The 22,147-nt window shown below is 34.4% G+C and overlaps 1 protein-coding gene across 1 annotated transcript in view; it reads right to left on the minus strand.

Moving 5' to 3' along the window:
* Positions 1-2,151: 2,151 nt before the first annotated feature.
* NRG4 (neuregulin 4) overlaps positions 2,152-22,147 on the minus strand; it is a 64,964-nt gene continuing 44,968 nt past the window's right edge. Inside the window, exons 3-5 of the mRNA XM_063090019.1 lie at positions 14,303-14,452; positions 6,416-6,495; positions 2,152-2,183 (exon numbers count right to left, since the gene is read on the minus strand). Coding sequence (XP_062946089.1) covers positions 2,152-2,183; positions 6,416-6,495; positions 14,303-14,452 — 262 coding nt within the window. The remainder of the gene's footprint in view (positions 2,184-6,415; positions 6,496-14,302; positions 14,453-22,147) is intronic.

The following is a 22,147-nucleotide window of genomic DNA, read 5'->3' on the forward strand; positions in this document are numbered from 1 at the left end:
ATTTTTTGTGGCTGGCCAGTAGGGGGATCCTAACTTGTGACCTTAATGTTATAAGGCTGAGCTCTAACCAACTGAGCTAACCAGCCAGCCATGAAATTAACTTTTTAATATTGGTCCTCTATCTTGCAACACTGCTCTACTACTAATTAGCTGTTCTCATAGAATGTATTCTCTCCTTTTCAATTTTTTGGAAGAGTCTGTGTAGAAGAATAGGTATTTCTTCCTTAAATGTTTGGCAGAAGTCACCATTTAAGCCATCTCGGCTTGGAATTTTCCTTCTGGGAAAGTTTCTACATGCAAATTCAATTACTTTAATGGATACAGGGCTATTCAAGGTATTTCTGAGAGAGCTTTGGTAGTTTTTGTTTTTCAAAGAATTTGTCTACCAAGTTGTTCCAAATATTCCCTTATTATCCTTTTAATATCTGCAGTATTGGTAGGTATGTCACCAGACATTTGATGTTGTTAATTTATGTCTTCTCTTTTTTTCCTGACTGGTATGGCTAGAGGTTTATCAATTTTATTGATCTTCTCAAAGAACCAGGTTTTGGATACACTGATTTATTAATTTTCTCTATTCTGTTATTTCCTGTTTCATTGATTTCTACATGATCTTTTTGTCCTTTGGCTTACTTTGGATTTATTGTTTTTTTCTAGGTTTTTCAGGTAGAAGATGAGATCAGTAATTTGAAAACATTCTTTTCTAATATAGATATTCAGTACTATATATTTTCTCCAAATGCTGCTTTAGCAGCATTCTAAAAGTTTTGGTAAGGTTTGCTTTCATTTTCATTCAGTTTAAAATGCTAATTTCCTCTTTAATTTCTTTTTCGACTCACAGGTTATTTAGAAGTGTGTTGTTTAGTTTCCAAATATTTGAGGGTTTTCCAGAGATATTTCTGGTATCAACTTCTTATTCAAGTGTGGTCAGTGAACATATTTTGTATGACCTGAATCCTTTAAAATTTATTGAGATTTGTTATATGGACCAGAATATAGTTTATCATGGTAAATAGCTGTGTGTACTTGAAAAGAATGTGCATTCTGCTGTTGTTGGGTAGAGTACTCTACACATATTAAGTCAAATGAGTTGATACTGTTGTTAAAATCTAATATATATTTACTGATTTTTTTCTCTACTTGTTCTATCAATTGTTAGAGTATTGCAATCTCTGATTATAACTGTAGATTTGTATATTTCTTCTTTCAGTTCTATCAGTTTTTTGTTTGTTTGTTTGTTTTTGTTTTTGACAGCTGGCTGGTACAGGGATCTGAACCCTTAACCTTGGCATTACCAGCACCACAGTCTCCCAAGTGAGGTAACCAGCCAGCCCTGCTTCATGTATTTTAAAACTCTGTTATTAAGGTGCATGTATAGTCAGGGTTCTCTAGAGAAACAGAACCAATAAGATGTGTGTATATACAGAAAGAGATTTATTTTATGGAACTGGCTTATGCAACTGTGGAGGCTTGCCAAGTCCAATCTGATTGGTGAAGCTGGCAGGCTGGAGACTCAGGAAGGAGTTGCAGTTCAAGTCCAAAGGAAGTCTGCTTGTGAACTAGGAACAGGCATTGTTGCAGATGTTGCAGATGAAGTCCAAAGGCAGTCTGCTGGCAGAATTTCTTCCTTGGGGGAGGTCAGCCTTTTGTTCTATTCAGGCTTTAACTGATTGAATGAGGCCCACCCACATTATGGAGGGCAATCTGTTCTTTTCCTCAGAGTCCACCAATTTAAACATAAGTCTCACCCAAAAACTCTCTCACAGAAACATCTAGAATAATATTTGGGCACTGTGACCCAACCAAGTTGACACAAAAAATTAACCATCACAGTGCATGAACATTTAGTACTGTTATGTCTTGGAGAATTGCCCCCTTTATGTAATGACAATTTTTATCATTCATGATATTCCTAGCTGTGAAATCTACTTTGATAGCTGCTCCAGCTTTCTTGTGATTAGCATTAGTACAGCATATCTTTATTTGTCCCTTTGCTTTTAACCTATTTACATCTTTATACTTAAAGTACATTTCTGATAGATAGCATATAATGTTAATATTTTATTTAGTTTCACAATCCCTACCTTTTAATTGGGGGATTTAGACCTTTTAGAGGTTACATTGGGGTTTATAGCATGCATCTTTGACTCATCAGTTTCCCTTCAAGTGATGCACTGCTTGACCTGTAGCATAAGAATGTTACAATGGGACACCTACATTGCTCCCTTCCCAACCTTTGTGTTTCGTTATTATACATTTTGCTTTTACAAATGTTGTAAACCCTACATTACATTGTTATAATTTTTGATTAAGTGGTCAATTATCTCTTAAGAATATTTAAATAATAAGAAAAAGATCTTACATATTTACCCACATAGTTGCCATTTCCAGTGCTCTTCATTCCTTTATGTAAATCTGTATTTCCATCTGATATCATTGTCCTTTTGCCTGAAGGACTTCCTTTAACATTTATTTAGTGCAGGTCTGGTGATGATAAATTCTTTCAAATTTCAAACTTTTATATACTTGAAGAAATCTCTATTTTGCCCTCAGGTTTTTCCTAAATATTATTGATTTATTTTTATAGCTTTACTGAGATATAATTCACATACCATTCAATTCACCCATTTAAAGTGTACAATTCAATAGCTTTTAGTATATTCACAGAGTTGTGCAACTATCCCCACAATTGAATTTAGAACATTTTCATTCCTAAAAAGAAAGGCCACATCCCTTAGTGTTTTAGTCCGTTTTGTGTTGCTATAACAGAAATACCTGAGACTGGGTAATTTATAAAGAACAGAGGTTTATTTGGCTTACGATTCTGGGACAGCTGCATCTGGCACGGGCCTCAGGCTGCTTCTGCTCATGGTGGAAAGTGGCAGGCAGCCGGTGGGTACAAGCAGATCACATGGCCAGAGGAAGCAATAGAGAGAGAGAGGAGGTGCCGGGGTCCTTTAAACAATCAGCTCTCACGGGAACTAATAGAGCGAGAACTCACTCATTACTACCCCCTCCCTCAGGGAGAGCATTAATCCATTCATGAGGGATCCGCCCCCATGACTCAATCAGTTTCCAACACTGCCACATTGGAGATCAAATTTCCACATGAGTTTTGGAAGGGACAACACATCCAAACTCCATCACTTAGTCATCACCCCCTAACATCTCCCCAGCCCTAGGCAACTATTAATCTTTCTGTCTCTATAGATTTGCCTATTCTGGGCATTTCATAAAAGTGGAATTAAAAATGTGTTCCTTCGTGACTGGCCTCTTTTACTCTAGAATATTGTTTTCAAAGTCTATCCAGGTTGCAGCATGTATCACTACCTCATTTCTGTTTCCTGCCAAATAATATTCCATAGTAGGAATATAGCACATCCATTCATCAGCTGATGGACATTTGAGCAATATCTACTTTTTGACTATTATAAATAATGTTGCTGTGAACATTCATGTACAAGTTTTTGTGTAGACATGTTTCATTGCTCTTGGGTATATATCTAGGAGTGGAATTGCTGGGTCATATGATAACTCTATGCATAACTTTTTGAAGAACTGCCAGACTGTTTTGCAAAATGCTACAGCCATTTTACATTCCCACTGGCAATGTATGAGGTTCTAATTTCTCCATATCCTTGTTATTGTCCTTTCCTAACATAGCTGTCCTCACTGGTATGAAGTGATAGCTCACTGTGTTTTGATTTTCATTTTCCTGATGGGTAATGATGAAGTTCTTCATCTTTGAAGAACTGTCTTTTCAGATCCTTTGCCCATTTTTAATTGGTTGTAAGTGTTATTACTGAGTTGTAAGTGTTCTTTATATATTCTAGATACAAGTCTCTTATCATATGCATGATTTGAAAAAAATTTTTCTCATTTTGTGGGTGGTCTTTTCTTGAGGGCATCCTTTGAAGCACAAAAAAATTTTTTTTTTATTTTGATGAATCCAGTTTAAGTATTTTTTTCTTTTGTTGCTTAAACTTGTGGAATCATATCTAAGAATCCATTGCCTAATCCAAGGTCACAAAGATTTTCACCTATGTTTTCTATTAAAAGTTAAATGTTATTAGCTCTTACATTTACGTCTTTGATCCATGTTGAGTTAATTTTTATATGTGGTATGATATAGGGGTTGAAATCCATTCTTTTTTGAGTGGATATCCAGTTTTTCCAGCACTACTTGTTGAAAACACTATTTCCCTACTGAATTGTCTTGGCACCCTTTTAAAAAATCAATTTGCTATAAATGTGTGCTTTACTTCTGAACTCTCAATTCTATCCCATTGATCTATATGTCTATTCGGATGCCAGAACTACACTGTCTTCATTCCTACAGCTTCTTAGTAAGTTTGGAAATCAGAAAGTGTGAGTCCTCCAACTTTGTTCTTCTTTTTCAAGATTGATTTGCCAATTTTGCTTTTGTTTTTGAAAGATATTTTTGCTGGGTATAGAAGTCTAGATTTAGTTTTTTTAAAAAAATACAGCATAGATGTTGTTTCACACTCCTTTAGGTTGCACCGTTTCTGAAAAGAAGTCTGCTGTCACCCTTCTCTTTGTTTCTCTCTATGTGATGTGTCTTTATCTGGCTGCCTTTAAGTCTTTCTTTTCATCACTGATTTTGAGCAATTTGATCATGATGTGCTTTGGTGTAGTTTTTTTCATACTTCTTGTGAGCAGGGTTTGTCAGACTTCTTGTATCTGTGAGTTGATAGTTGTTTTGTTTGTTTGTTTGTTTAATGTCTGTCTTTTATTTACTTATTTTTATTTTTTTGGTGGCTGACCAGTATGGGACCTGAACCCTTGACCTTGGTGTTACAACATCAAGCTCTAACCAAGTAAGCTAACTGGCCAGCCCTTTATTAAATCTGAAAAGATATTTTTCTGTCCCTCCTTTCTTTTGTCTCTTCAGGGACTCCTATTAAGCCAATCATATGCTACCTGAAGTTGTTGCATAACTCACTGGTGCTCTTTTCATTACAAAAATTTTTTCTTTTTTTTTTTATAGTTTCTATTGCTGCATCTTCAAGTTCACCAATCTTTTCTATAGTGTGTAATCTGATGTTTACACTATCCAGGGTTTCTTATCTCCCACACTAGAATTTCAATTTGGGCAGTTCAATTTGGGTATTTTTTAAAAAATCTTCCATGTATCTACTTAACTTTTCAATAGATGGAATGCATTTATAGTAATTGTTTAATGTGCTTGCCTGCTATTTCTCACTGCTTGTCAATTTTAATTTATTAATGTTTCTCATTTTTGAACTCATTTCCTGCTTCTTTACAGGTTGTTAATTTTTTATCAGATGTGAGACATTGTGAACTTTACCTGTTAGGTACTGGGTATTTTTTGTATTGTTGAGCTTTGATCTAGGATGCAGTTATTTGGAAACAATTTGATTCTTTCAGTTCATGTTTTAAGGTTTGTTAGGCAGGACTGGAACAGTGCTTAATCTAGGGCTGGTTATACCCTTCTGTGTACCTCACCCAGTGCCCCATTAATAATGAGGTTTATAGTCTTGTTGATGGGAGCAGATTCTTTTGCTGGCCCCGTGTGAGTATTGGTAACCTCTAATCCTGTCAAGTGATTCTTTCACTAACCTCAAGTATTTTCCTCCCATACATGTGCTGATTAGTACTCAGGTGAATACTTAAACTAAAGATCTCCGGAGTTCTCTCTCTGTACAACTCTCTCTTTTCCAGTACTCTGTTCAGTGAACTATGGCCATCTTGATCTTTCTGGACTCTCAGTTCCATCTTCTCAACTCAGGGAGTCTGGCAAGCTCAGCCTGGTTTCCCCTACTCTGTGATATACTGTGGAAACTCTCTCACGGCAGTACTCTAAGGTAATCATTGGCTCACCTCATTCATTTACCATCTCTCAAGGATCACGGTCCTTTGTTGCCTGAGGTCAATGTCTTGAAAATCATTGCTTCATGTATTTTGTCCATTTTTCATTGTTTCAAGGAGGATGAAGTAAATCCAGTACCTGTTACTCATCTTCTGCCAGCAGCAGAAGTCTCAAGATTGTTTTAAAACCTCAATTTGTCTGCAAGCTTCCCAAAGAGCTGCTTATCCTTACAGGTAAAATTCCTCCTCATCCTCCCCATATACCAGGCCACTTGAAAATACCTCCGAGAAACTAGTCCCTTATATCTGTGTAAAACATTATAGCTAACAACATAATTTTACCTTTTGAAATAACATTGTTTTCTTTTGGAAAAAATATGATTTGTGTCATACTGCTAATAAGAAATTTGTCTTCATGTGAAAAAGGGTGCTTAGCACAAAATCCACAGAAAAATTCTTAGGGTCAGCCATTTTTGGATAGATCCAAATCCAAACCGTACATATAACAATAATAAAAATCTCATGTAGGGCTTTAAAATAAGCATTTCACTTTGAATGTACTCACTGTGTTGGGCACTAGTACTGCTTGTCTCTACCAGGTTGATATCATACGGGACTGAAATGGCCCTTTGAGGGTGGTCCTTCCTGACAGCAAAGAAGAGAGAAACACACAAATGGAAAATGGGTAATTGGAAAAGCATGTCAGAAGATTTAGAAAGAACGTTTATACTTGAATATTTGAACATTCATTTTCTTTCCATGACTACCTGAAATTGTCAGGGCTGCCCTAAAACTGTGCCCCATTATTCAACAAATCCATCAGTGCGGGTAGGTCATTTTGGGGGGCTTCAGACGGATGATATCACTTAGTCTTTTTCCTTTAAAACAGTACAGTTATATCTTACTGTCATGTTTTTCTGCCCTTTTTAAAAAGGTTAGTATCCATTATTAGTTGGGACTCTTATGTGACATGGTGTGGCTTTAGCTAACTATTCTATTAATGGCATTTTTAAAAGTCATTTTGGGGCTGGCTAGTTAGCGCAGTTGGTTAGAGCATGGTGTTATAACTAGTGTTATCCCTGTACCAGCCAGTCGCCAAAAAAAAAAAAAAAAAAAAGTCATTTTGGACCTTTTTAAGGTTATAGTTCATCAGTTTTTTGGGTCTGATGGATTAATATAGGTTATAATTTATGTGATTTTGACAGATATTTTAAAAACTAGTTTAAATATTAAAACGATTTTGAAATGTACAGTTGCTTTAATTTTTTCAATATATTCTTACATTAATAAAAATGAGTTCAAAACCAGTTTTATCATGGCAAAATGATATGTATTTTCTAAAAGCACACTGGCACCTACCTACTACTGAAGGACTATTGATTCTAGCCCACATTTTATCATTAGTGGGGTATCATTTTGCACCTCATTCAAAGATGGCACTAATTAATTACTAAAATTCAAAAAGGTCCTCAGCTTAAAGCAACTTTAATCACTAATGAATGCAAAAACTATTATAGTAAGCAGTGATTTGGTTTCATTCTTGAAAGCACCACATTTCTAAGAGACAAATATATTTCACCTGGTCAGTATACAGGAGCCCAACTCCTATGTCTACATTCCATAAGCAATAGCTACTCATGATATTTTTGAAGTAATTCTGCTCTTGGTGTTGTTAAGACATATGTCTCTACCCATGTCATCATGTAAAAATACCCCTGCTGTGTTGTCATTCAAAATGAAAATATATTATTTCAAACACATTGCAGGCCTATCTAAGAATTATTCAAGGATGTTATTTTTGTAAGAATGTTAAAGGTGCTATTTTTTCTCATTGACTAAATTTACATCCATTTTCCAAATGTTCTAAAATGAAAATGTTTAACTTTATGACTAGCAAAAGTTGTTTTATTATGAAATAAAGCATACATACAAGAGTAATAAAAAAATTATGTACAGTTTTTAAATCAGCAATAAACACCTATGCACCCAGCACAAGATTAGAAATAGGCCATTAACATATCCCAGAAGCCCCATTCTGTGCCTTCTCTAATTGCTTCCCTTTCCCTTCCCTCCAGAGGTAACCACTGTCCTGTATTTTGTGCTAATATAGTGTCTTCCTTTTTTATGCTTTTTTTTTTTTTACCACTTATATACTTGTATACCCAAACAATACATTATTTAGTTTTGCCTAGTTTTAAACTTTATATGAATGGAATCGTGCTGTTATGTTTTCTTCTATGACTTGCTTTCACTCATGTTTTTAAGATTCTTCCAGGTTGATGTGTGTACCTGTGATTCATTTCTGCTCTTACAGAATATTTAGTAGGAACATACCATAAGTTATTTGTCTATTTTACTGTTAATTAGTTGAGTAATTTCCAACTTTTTGCTATTATGTCCAGTTCCTGCTATAAACTCCTAGTATTACATTTGTGAGAGTTTCTGGAAGGTATATACCCAGAACTACTGGGTTGTAGAGCATGAACATGTTTATTTGCAAACTGATTCAGAAGTGCTCAAAACTTGTATCATATTCTAAAATCTGATAACATTTTATATTGCCTTGGTGTTTTTAAAAATATTTTGCCCATTTTATGGGTGAGATAATGGTATCTCAATGTGGTTTTAATTTGCATTTCCCTGGCCAATGACTGTCTTTTCATGTTTATTTTCTGGGCTTTTCATCTACTATAAATTCAATTATTTTTCCCATTTGTCTACAGGTTTACTTTTGTCTTAATGATTTATAGGAGTTGATACCTACAAGATATATATTCATAAGTCTATTTTCATGTGTTGCAAACATCTTCTTCCAGTTTGTAGTTTGGCTTTTCTTTCTTTCTTTTTTTAATGGCGTCTTTTGATAACTGGAAGTTTTCAATTTTAATACAATCAAATTCATCACCCATTTCTTTTCCGATCTGTGCTTTTTCATTCTTCTTTCAGAAATCTATCCCTACCTCCAAGGGCACAAAGACATCCTATAAATGTTCTTCTGAGAGTTTTTGTTTTGACTTTCATATTTAGATCTTTGATCCAACTGAACTGATTTTGCTGTGAGGCAAAGATCCAATTTTACTTTCTTCTCTATAGATAAACAATAATGCCATCTCCATGAATTAAAAAGTCCATTATTTCCCCACTGTTCTGCAACACTATCACTGCTGTATGTCAACTATCCACACACGCTGCTTGCTCTGGGCTTTTCATAGGCACACTTTTTTTCCATCCTAGTTTGGTAAGAGTTTTTATTAGGAAGTTTGGAAGATTTTTCTCCTTTAATCTATAAATGAAATATATCATTTATTATTTTAATGTTACACCAACTGTACATTCCTGGAACAAACCTAAGATGGTCAGAGAATTTTACTGGTGAGTTCAAAATACTGATGATGTATTTTTTAATACACTGCTGGATTTGGTTTGCTAATCTATAATCTTTTACATGTAGGTTAATGAATAAGATTTCCCCATAATGTTCTTTTTCATACTGTGATTAGCTAATTTCCTGTGTCAACTTGGCTGGGCCATGGTGCCCAGATATCTAGTCAAACATTACTCTGGATGTTTCTGTGAAGGTGTTTTTTGGATGAGATTGGATGAGATTGGGACTCTTCCAATCAGTTGATGGCCTTTATAGGTAAAGAATGACCTCCCTTGAGTAAGAAGGAATTCAACCAGCAGACAGCCTTTGTACTTGAACTGTAATACTGGCTCTTCCCTGGGTCTCCAGCCTGCTCGCCCACTCTGAAGATTCTGGACTTGACAGCCTCTATAATTGCTTGAGCCAATTCCTTAAGATAAATCTCTTTCTCTATATAAAAACACATGCTATTGGTTCTGTTTCTTTGGAAAACCCTGACTAATATATTTTCTGTTATAAACTGAATTGTGTCCCCCCTACATTCATATTTTGAAGCCCTAACCCCCAGTTGTGAATGTATTTGAAGATAGGATCTTTAGGGAACAAATTAAGGTAAAATGAAGTCATAAGGGTAGTTCCCCAGTCCAATAGGACTAGTATACTTATAAGAAGAGGAAGGGACACCAGAGATCTTTCTCTCTTCACAAACACACAGAGAAAAGGCCATCTACAAGCCAGGAAGAAAAGCCTCACCAGAAATCAACTATGACTGCATCTTAATCTTGAACTTCTAAGTCTCTGTAACTGTAAGAAAATAAATTGTGGTTTTTGTTATGATGGCCTTAGCAGACTAACACACCGTCTTTTCAGGTTCCCTGTTTTTCTATCCTCTTATGATAGTATGTGATTTGGATACTGTGTTGTAGAATAAGTCTAGTAGTTAAGCTTGTTAATTATATTGTTAAAATCTTATATAGAGTTACTGATTTTATCTCCTTTTAAATTTCTGGGTCATACATTAAAGTTTAACTGTAATGGTAGCTTTGTATATTTCTTCTTTATATTTCCATTTTTTGTTTCATATTTTTGGGGACTTTGCTAATGCTGTAGACTGAATGTTTTTGTCCCCCCCCACCCCCAAACTTATATCTTGAGGCCTTCCCCAATGTGATGGTATTTGGCGGTGGGATTTTTGGGAGGTTATTGGGTCATGAGGATGGAGCCTTCATGAATGGAATTAGTGCCCTTATCATAAGATGAGCTTTCTCTTTAACATATGAGGACACAAACAAGGAGATGGCTGTCTGCAAACCAGGAAGAGGGCCCTCACCAGAACCTGACTACACTGGCACCCTGACCTTGAACTTCTAGTCTCCAGAACTATGAGAAATAAATTTCTGTTGTTTAAGCCACCCAATCTATGCTGTTTAGTTATAGCAGCCCAAACTAAGATAGCTAATAAGTACATTTATATTTCAAATTGTTAAATCTTCTTGGCGAATTAATCCTTTTACCTTAAAATTTATTTCTTCTGATATTTATGTAGTTATACCAGCTTTCTCTAAGTTATTTGCCTGCTATATCTTTAATAACCCTTTTACCTCTAACCTTTTGTATCCTAATGTTTTTGGACTTTAGATTTTAAAATATATACACATATTATGGCAATCTTTGACTTTTGCCTGGAATCTTTAGTACACATTTAATATAATTCCTGATATATTTAGATTTAAATCAACCATCTATGTCATTCTTTACATTTGTCCTTTTATTTTTTCATATGTAAATTTATTTTTATTTACCTTGCTTGAGAGATTTGTTGGGCTTCTAGAATATATGAGTGATTTTCATCAGTTCTGAAAAGGTCTCAGCCATTAATTACCTTTTCAAATACTGCTCTGCCCCATTCTCTCTCTTCTTCTGGTACTCCAATTAAACGTAAGTTAGATACACTCACTTGGCTTCTCTTGACCTCTCTTTAATATTTTCCAGTTCTTTTTCTCTTAGGATTACCTTTGGGTAATTTCTTCTTATCTATTTTCCAATTCATTAATTCTGTCTTTTATTATGTCTAATCTGCTGTTTAAAAACACACATTAAATTTAAAAAATTTTTATTGAACTAAGACATGTACTGAGTTTTTAAAAATTATAATAACTATATTTCATTTGCTGGAGTTCCGTTTTGGTCTTTGTCAAATCTGCTTATTCTGAAGTCTCTCATTTATTTTTTGATACATATTAAACATACTTATTGTATATCATATGTCTGATTCTCCCAGTAGATAAAGATTTTGAATATCTGATTCTACTATCAGTTGTTTCTGCTAGTTCTAATTAATGGGTCTCTTTCCTTCTATGTTTGGTAATCATTTTATACTGTGAGATTCTTTTTAAAGTAAAGAATAAAAGCAGGTTCTTCAAGAATTGATTTGTATTTGTTTCTGTCAACCACCTGGGGACATTATTACCCTGGATTATTTGTCATTCTTACCTTTTTTCCCCCTAGACATTCAGATAGTATGAATTCAGGATGCAAACCCACATAACATTTGTGATTGGAGGTTTCTTTTCTCTTTTATTCAGCACCACTTCTTCTTCTCAAATACTTTTCCTTCTATTATTTCTATACTTTCTACCGAAAAGGTATTGTTTAGCCTGCTATAAGGCAGTTTAGCCCAGAAATATTTCTAAATTTTGGCTCAAGTCTGCAGAGCAACTGTGGCTTAGAAGGTATCTTTTCTGTAACTTTGCTACTCAGTGGCACTGAGTACCTGTGAGCACACCATACCCTTCACAAACTCAGTGGGTTGACAAAGAAATTTCAGCCGCAGTAATACTAGAGTTCTGTGGATTTAACATTGTACGAATCACTTTTAATATTTCCCAGTGGAATAGCAGATTTCCTTATAAACCTTTGGTCATCATGTTAGACATGTATTTCTGGCTTTCTACCTTATGATCATATGGTTCAACTGCATTTCCTGACACCTTGAGGAGGACCACGAAACTCATTCTGGCCAATGAATTATGTCAGAAGTGATGTGTGTCACTTCTGGGACAGATCATTTGAATTAAAGTGTGAGACCCTCCAGAACTTTCTTTTCCCTCTGGCATGACAATCAACAGCACTCAAGATGGTGGCTGCTCCATCATATTGAATCTTTAAGTGACTATGATTTGCAAAGCCCTGTCTGCCAATCCATAATAATTATATACTATAAATGAGAAATAATCTTTTGTTTTTTAAGCCACTAAATTGTTAGGGTTGACAGTTACAAACCTGAACTATCCTGATGATATTACAAGAAGTAATTCATTAATCAATAACAGATGAAAACTATATTTCCAAGCTGACACTAGAGTGATTAATGAAGGAGTTAGTCAGTTGGTCTTCCCTTTAGCATATTAGACTGACAAAATGTCTCAAGGGATAGAATAAGGATAGGTCATTATTTCGTTTTCCAAATATTTTACATTTAAACTAAAAAATAAACCTAATTCCAAAGATAGGTGTTCTGGTTATCTACTACTGCATGATATACCACCCCAAACTTAGATGATTAAAAAAAATTATCTCTCATGGTTCTGTGGGTTGATAGCTGGGCATTTTTTGCTTGGGGTCTCTGTGTGGTTGCAGTCAACTGGCAGCTAAGTCAGGAGTCAGCTAAAGGTTCAAATGAGCTGGATGTCTTGGATGGCTCATTCAAATGGCTGTCAGCTGATGCTGGCTGTTGGTTGGGAGTTCAGCTGGGGCTGGATCTTCATACTATGTAGGCTTCTTACACATGGCAGCTGATTCTACAAGGGAGCATCCCAAGTATGAGTTGCAAGAGGTAGAAGCTTCCAGGCCATTTAAAGTCTTTGCCCTTAATTGGAACAGCATTGTTTCCACAATATTCTGTGGTCAAAGCAGTCATTGTGCCTGCCCAGATTAAAGAATTCAGAGAAATAAACTCTACCTCTTGAGGAATGAGTGGTAAGGGCACATTGGAGATGAGTATTTGGGAATGAGAGATATCTTTGAGAAATACAATCTGATACCATGGGCTTGTATTCAAATTTTTGTAGCTGAAGTAGTCAGATGCTAAAATTATGAGAGATAAAACCTACTGGATTGCTTAAATGATGTTTTGGAATAAAATATATAATACCACATATTTAAAAAGAGCAAACTCCCTTCAATTTTTTAAATACTCCTTGATGTAAACTAGTTCAGAAATCAGGATTTTATGAGACACTATTTTACCTATATGCTACCTCTCTTAGAATATTAACATCTCAAGTCCACTTGCATCTTTTATGATTATCCTGAGCTCTACTTTTACAAGTATCTATGATAGCACATAGTGGGAATTTAATAAATATTAATTAATGATGCAAGTTATGATACCAGAAAACTCCTAAACTTAATAAATTTCATATTCATTTATTTTAACAAAATTTCAAAAAGTTGCAGATCAAAACTAATGAATGAAGGTAACCTTCAGTACATAGCATTGCTTCATGCATGTAATTTTTCCTTTTGTCTCTCTTATAAGTTACCACTCTCCTCAAATAAATCACCTGCTTATTTGTCTATTCCTCCAAATTGATTTAAATCTCTATGAAGTTAGGGAACATGACTGTCTTATTCACTATTGTATTCTTTATGCTTAGCACAATGCCTAGCACATACTAGGGACTAAAGAGTTGACCCTAGATAATAACCATATGTCTTAAACTTACATTTACAGTATTGCATAAGTTGTTTCTTTTCTTTCACATTCAAAATTTACTTTAAATAGACCTACCCCAAATACTAGGTGTTTTTGGCATGATTACTATGGTGAATGTGGGTCTACCTTAGTAGTTTAGAGAAGTCAAGGTAAATGATGACAGTAACAAAGAACAAATTGAGACTGCTTATTAAAATCCTTTAAAAAGTGACATTAATTTACTAACAAATACTGTACTAGAGAGAGAATTCTAAACCTAAAACAGTATCTGGAAAAATATCTAGAACTAAAAGGCATATTAATTATTTAGTGGAATAACTACTTTATGCATTATTTTGTTCTTTTCAAAATCATGTTTCTATTTTGGTTACCTGCAAAGGAAGTAGAGGGTTCCAATGATAAGTGTTACTAGAAGAACAGCCAGTGCCACAAAAGCTGCAAACAGGTTACTCTTAGTTTGGATGCTGAAGCTTGGGAGAAAAACCTCTTCACAACGAGCTCCTGTATAATTTTCAATGCACCTACAGAATAAAATTTTAGATAAAGAATTGCATTCTCTGTTCCATTAGCTAATTTGGAAAGCAAAAGGCTTCCAGCTGTTATAAAGAAAAAGAAGACTAATTTTCAGATTGTGAACACGGAATAATTAATTGTTATACTTAACTCAAAGTTATTATTTTGTATCTGGAATAGATGAGGATATAAATGCATTTTTCCTCAAAACTGTTAACTGGTTATTCCAGCCCCATTTATTAAATAATCATTTCTTTACGCATTGTTTAACAGTGCCTCCTTTAACATATGCCAAATTTGTATAAGTAACAGCATTTTCTTACTATTCTTCTTCAATGATCTACACATCTAATCTTGGGCCACTACCACACTGCTTCAATATTGCTACTTTTAATACTTTTTAATATCTGGTAGTTCTACTCCCTACCTTACTACTTTCCTTTTCTAAAATATTTATTTATGTTTTCATTTGCCAAATATTTTAAAGCCAATTACTTTTACCTCTCTAAAGCTATATGACAAAGAACCATAATCTTTGGTATTACCAATCAGTTCCTTTTTCCCTGTAAAGATGTTCAAAGGATTAGAAAACACAGAGACTGATATAAATTAATGAGAATGACACTGTTTGGCACCAGATCAGTTTCATTATTTTACAGATGCATTTAAAATAAAGAATATTTTAATATAAATTGATGTTTATTTATAAAGCAACCCAAGAAGTTATGGAGTAAACTACACTTAGCAATAATTCTGTGTAAAAGAGTGTGTGTATACACTTTAAGCTGGTTTTACCAAAAATAGAAAGGTTGATTCTATTAAATGAATTCTCCTTACCACTTTCCAGCTTAGGTAGGTAATTAGAAATTTTATCTCTATTTCTCCTACTTAGACCAATAAGCATATCAGGCCTAGAAAGTTACATGTGAACTAAGTACTAGCTTTGACAACTAATGTGATAGAATAGTAAAGCAGTATACAAATAAATAAGAGGAAATAACATCAAGATATAGCACAATGGATCAATTTTAGTCAAATGAGCACATGAAAGGTGTTCTATGAATTCAAGCCCTACTCAGTGTGAGGCAGTGGTGTTATTGGTCATAGCTTCCACTGTGGGTGTCAGTTTAAGTTAAGCAGCTCTCTAGAGTCTCTCAAACTACCATCAAGATGGGGCTGAAGAGAAATAGAAGGGAAAATTAAAGATAGAGTATGAGTGGCAAACTGAAATGCAAGTAAAAATATTTTGGGAAAAATCATAATTACCTAAAGTCTAAATATAAAATACCAATTTTTTCCATAGTTTAAGTCAGCTAAATAATCATGAGAAAAAAGATTAAATGAAAATATTTTGTTTCTTTCTCCTCTAGCTCCACCTCCCCCTTCCCAAAAGGGCAATAAATACACACACACACCCCTAGAAAGTCAACAGAGATTGCCATCACAATCAATACCTGTGCCATCACAATATAAACAAAGAAGAAAGGGGCAGCATTCCACACAGTAAAAAAACAGGCTCTAAATTTAGTTTTCAAAAGTATCTTTAAAGTAACAAAGAAATAAAAAATAAAAAGTCCTCTATAATTTTCCTAATTATTTTTTTCAATAGAAGTTAGTAAGTAACAATTATTTGTGACTTCTAAAGGTTTTTTAAAGAAAAGTTTTAGCCATTGAAAGAAATTCCTGTCATAGTTTTAAAATAACTCTCCAGTTTTGAAATAATGTCAAAAATGGGCTGTTTCCATTCTAAAAAAAAATAAAATAAAATAACTAGAGCCCTAAATAAATAAATCCTGAAATGAGAGAGTATAATTTTTTTGATAAGGAAGATTTATTTTTAAAAAGCTATAAGTTTACTACTTGATTTTCAAGGAAGGCTACTGAAGTTTACATAAGATTGAACTTCAAAGAAAACAAGACATGCTAGCTGATGTAACTAACCATAAATGTTTTACCTGGACAATAAATACTTTGAGTTGGAAAAAGTTGGTTAGATCAGGATTTAAACAAACAGAAAAAGGCATATAAAGTAAACCAATCAACACTAGAGTGTTCTATAGTCTTAACAGCCTGGGTAAAGCAAATGTGTGCTCTTGTGGGAAAGTAAAAGCGAGATAACTTTGAGCAAAGCAAAGTCAAGGGAAAACAAATCTTATTATTGTTTAGCTAGTCGAATCAGAATTTAGAGAAAGGCAAAGACAAATTTAAATATTTCTGTGTTATCCAAAATGTGTAGGATTGGCTAACCTACAAATGAATTTAAAATTTTCAGATATTTATCATACAAAAAAGTAAACACTGCCTACCAATGATTGTGTACAAGGATTCCACTTTTAAAGCTCTAGTTCATTTATAAAAATGTTATGACCTCACTTATGGCACAAATATAAAATTTCAGGCAAATATAATTAATCAACTTATTTAAAGATAAATAAGGGTAAATTAAGTAGATACAGACAAGTGGTAGTACTAGGAGAAAAAAACACAGAAAGGTCAAGTATTGCACCAGCATTTACGCAGAACTAAGTAGCTTTCACTCTTTATGTAAGTAACTCTTGCTAAATTATTTCTGGACCTCACTTCTGCACAGACTGCCAAGTAGCAAACAGTTATGCCATCTAATGAGGTGAACAAGTAGCACTAAGGGATCACGCACATTTTCCTGGAATTGAAGATTAATTCTGGATGGAAGAGGTACAAATGCTCAACTAGGTGACAAACTCCAAAACTCAGAATCCAATTTATATGTGTTGGTTTTCTGACTGAATACCACCAACAATCTGATGCTAAACACAGAAGCTATGTTCAGTACATTGGACATGAAATATATTCATTACATTCTTCAGCATTCAAGGTAAGTTCTTACAACATTAGAGACCTTTAGCATGAATAAAAGAACAAAGGTTTTAATCATGTACGTCAACAGAGTGCCATTTAGCTTCAAGAAAGAATATCGGACTGTGAGGTGGAAAAATCTAGTTTCTTGGCCCCACTCTTGTGCTTGTTGGCTGTGTGATCTTGAGCAAGTCACTTAAACTCTCCAAGACTCTATAAAATCAAAATAACAACACCTGATTTAACTATTTCATAGGGCTAGGGTCAGAGCAAATAAGATGATGTCTATAAGTGCTTTGAACATTGAAACATACTATACAAGTGAAATTGAAATGAAAGTAGTTACTTTGCAAAGGCCATGTATACACCTAATGTTGAACTAGAGGGAATATAATGCCTAATAAAGATTATAGATCTTTAAGATTAAGATCTTTAAGATTATAGATTAAGAACATGGCAATCAATAAATAAGCTACTATTATTATTAAATATTTCTCAGAAACAAGAAACAAAGTTTATATTATAAAAAGAATTTGCTAACCTAAAGGGAGAATCAATGTCAATACCAGTTCACTTGGGCTCATCTTTCCTGGAAAGAAAAAGTCTAATACTGGAATACCCTAATGTTGACTTCCATTTGACCAATACTCTGTGGCAATCAAAGTTCAATCTGAAACTCATAAAAATGGAGAAAACAAAACAAAAACATAATAAAATAAAATAAAACTATTAGAACTGTTCGAGAAAACTGACAACATGGGCTTGGATCTCTTTAACACTCCAGGGCCATACACAAACGTAGCAAAAATCCTACTTAACTCCTACCAGATTTTTATAGGTCAAGAACTCAGGGAAGACTGGCTTACAACCTTTGCCTCTTTTATTAGCTAGTGCATAAACACAATTTCATTAAGCATTTATTAGATTCTTAATAATATCTAGAGATATTTAGCTAATATTGTCTTACAAAAATTTTGTTGTGTTTATGATAGTACCACCATTAAAAGTTGACAATTATTAGCATTTTAAATGTTTTAGTATAATTTAAGTCCAGTTAAAAAGCAAAATCTTACATTCTTTCAAGATTGATTGCTACCCAGATAATTCATATGCTGAAACGAACTATACATTGTGTCTGAATATAAATGATAAAACAGTCTGCATAGAGAATAATCCATATTTGTCATTACACAGGGTATTGTTTATACTTTTATTGTGAAGGATTACAATTTTTTAGCTTCTGTAAATCACTGTAAGAATCTGAAATGTTTTATTTACTGAAACTAGCTAAAGCACAGTGAATGAAGGAAGCAGGTCAAACATGCAGTGAGAGTAAGCCAACAGTAATGTAACAACATCACCTTCATTACTGTGTGCATGCACTGGCTGATTTTCTCCAGTGGACTTTTTGGGAGACACAAAGAATGCTGCTTGTTTCACCAGATTACTAAGGCAGAATTTTGTGATTTGTTAATTTTCTTCATGTTTTCTTCTTTCTCCATATTAACAAAATAAGTCACTCAAGTCTTTGTTCTCCATATTTTGCCTGCCTCAATAAAAATGATCAGGGAGGAAATCTAAAACTGCTCTAAAAAATAAAGTCTATTTATTTAAAGAAAAAAATTGGAAGAATAAGTAAAACTACAAACAAAAAGTACATATATATTTTTCATAGTCTATCACGTTATGATTCTTACTGTAAAAAATATGCACATATATACTTGTATATACAAAGTATTTATTTATACATAAAAATTGGTATATGTCTGTTTTCCCTTTCTTTTAAATAATAATTTCAGTAAATATAAAATTGTATTTAAATATTATAAATAATATATTAATGGGCCTTCCAATTGTAGAGATTTTTCACTGTTCATGTTTTGGTAAAACTTTAAGGCTTCATCAAGACCATAAACCAGGATCAGCTAGAAAGACTTATGCTCTCAAATCACCAGAAACTCAATTAAACCATAGTTCTAAATAGACAGTATCATGCTGGCATCTTACCTTCCCAGGCTTCAGGTCACAACAACCTTCTAATGCAGGGAAAATCTCATGCACCAACATGGAATAAGACAAAGAGAAGTCAGCATCAGTTCACTTCCTGACAAAAGAAGTTAAGTATTAGAGCTAGGCAAAAGTCACAGTTGTCACTCTGCATGGTATTCCTATGTAGGAAATGAAATTTTACTGATAAGATAATGGAATATTTTTCAGCTGTCTTGCAAAGGAAATAGTGGATGATAAGACAATAACCAAAAGGATAACTAATTCAGAAGCAAATACGTAATTTGATATAGCTTCATTTTGCAATAAGAAGAAAATGAAGGAACTTTAAAGTAGGGTATACATTTCTTTTCATGGCCCTTGGCTTCCTAGAATGGCAAGTAGCTAACCTGAGTTAGTTCTGAAAGGTAGTTTCTACTCTTAGACAAGTGACACAAATCAGTAAGGCAAGCTCAGGTAGAAGAGAAGTAGACCTAAGAGAGCAGGTATGTTTCCACTGTTTCATAACCATATCCTGTTATGTGCTGATAAGCACAGCGATCTGGTAAAATGTGAGGTTTTAAGATTTCCCCTCTTTTAAGTTTTGTTCTAAGAATGGTGAGACAAAGAAAGATGTATCAGTTGTTTCTGCTGAGAATACGGATGAATTTTTATATCAGAAGTAGGTTACTAGGGCTGAGCCCGTGGCGCACTCGGTAGCGTGCTGCACTAGCAGCGCGGCGACGCTCCCGCCGCCGCGGGTTCGGATCCTATATAAGAATGACCCGTGCACTCCCTGGCTGAGCGCCGGTCACGGAAAAAAAATAAATAAATAAAAATAAATTCTCTCTCTCCCTACCCCCCCCCTCCTCCTGTTTAAAAAAAAAAAAAAAAAAAAAAAAAAAAAAAAAAAGAAGTAGGTTACTAAAATGAAAAGTGTTAACAAAATGCATAGTTAAGTAGAGCAGTTGTTTTATGCAATTGCAACTGTTGTTCTATTACAAGCTTTGAGGCTGTTATTTCCTTTCTGTAAAAGTGTTCTAAAGATCAATCTAATTCCCAATGTTTAAGAAAGTGCCAAAAGTCAAAGTAAAGAAGACTTTGTCCTAACTAGTATCACAGAGGCATTTCGAACTTTTTTTCTTTGAACTACAACCTCTACCAAATTTAGAGATGAAAAGGCAGAAGTCTTATCTAAAAAGAATGCCAAGAACCAGCCTATCTTAATCAACTGATCTTAAGAAAACCTTAACATTTTCCGTGGTTAATAAAGCAACTCATAAAATCCTGACAATTCCTTTTGGAAACTGAGTTTAGTAAAACATACAGTTAGGTCCAGCAAGACTGCTGACAGACAAAAATACAAAATACAGTTACGTAAGAAAACATGCCAAATGCAGAAGCACAACAAATGTTGTTTTTCTTCTGATTTCCAATTATATGTGATCCTTAACCCTAGCCATTTTACATTCATATAACTAGCCTTTCATATTATAATGTTTGTGCTCCTAAACTGCTTCTTTTAAATAGATTCCAGTCTTTATTTTATCACTTGACAAATGATAATTTCCACCTATAAAACAGTGGGACTGCTATTGTTGTGGATATGGTACACAGCTTGGTATTAGCCAAGGCAGCAGGGACCTTTTCTGGGTCTGAGCATGTGGCTGTGTGGGCAGGTACTGCTTGAGAATGCCCCCTGGGAGGGACCTGGTGAAACCAGAGCTTACCAAGTCACTCTGGATAAGTATTCCAGTAGATAATTCTTTGCCAGGTTAAACCTCCTCCTATCACAAAGTTCCACCTCCACACTGCAATGGCTGGCTCTGAAGTGATCCTCAGGCAGGGTCACAGGATGCACAGAAGAAAGTGAGGCAGCAAGTAAAGGCCTCGCCAAGCTAGTGTCAGGGAGAAAGTGGTTCTTCTTCACCTATCCCTGCACAGGACTTGGAGTAGGTGAAGAAAAACCCCTTCTCCCGCTCTTGTTCCAAGAACCTAGTAAGTTCCAGCTGGAAGGTTAAAGACTAGGAGCTGGCTGACCTTGTATCTACGTTGACCAAGAATTCAAGGACTGGAAAGGGCTGCTGCCTGGATTGTTCTCGAGCGAGAAACTTTGAAGTGAAAAACAAAAAAGATTAACCAGGTATCTTGTCAAATGTACCGTTCTGGGTTATCTAATTCTATAGGGGCCTACACTTTTCATTGTCTTTGAGCTATTTTGCAACTCTGTAAATTGTAGGAAACTGATGCTAATGCAAATGAATTTTATCCAGTATAATACAATAGATTACCTGGTGCATACTGACTAGTTTCATAACTATCTGTAAACTCATTTCAACATGTCTAATTACCTATAGAGTCATGTGCTGTATAACATCATTTCAGTCAACAATGGACAGAATATGATTGTGGCCCCATAAGATTATAATACCGTATTTTTACTGTACCTTTTCTATGTTTAGATACACAAATACTTACCATTGTGTTACAACACCTATAGTAAGAGGCTGTACAGGTTTGTACCCTAGGAGCCATGTATATATATACACCATATAGCCTAGATGTGTAGTAGGCTATACCATTTAGGTTTGTGTAAGTATACTCTATGATGTTCCCACAATGATGAAATCGCCTAACACATTCTCAGAACGGATCCCTGTCACTGTGACACATGACTATATATGTATGTATAGTTGGAGTTCTGAGTCAGTTGTAACATCTATTGGTTCCCTCATTAATCAATCAATTCCTCATTAATCAGTTAAATATATCTTTGACATGTGTTCATTTTATATTTGTATGAAAATCATGATTTTCCTTTTTATAAAAATTTAATTTCTTTAACAATTTTGAAGATAATCCACTGAGGTGCCCAATAGATT

This window comes from Cynocephalus volans, chromosome 3 (assembly GCF_027409185.1).
Source record: "Cynocephalus volans isolate mCynVol1 chromosome 3, mCynVol1.pri, whole genome shotgun sequence".
NCBI lineage: Eukaryota > Metazoa > Chordata > Mammalia > Dermoptera > Cynocephalidae > Cynocephalus > Cynocephalus volans.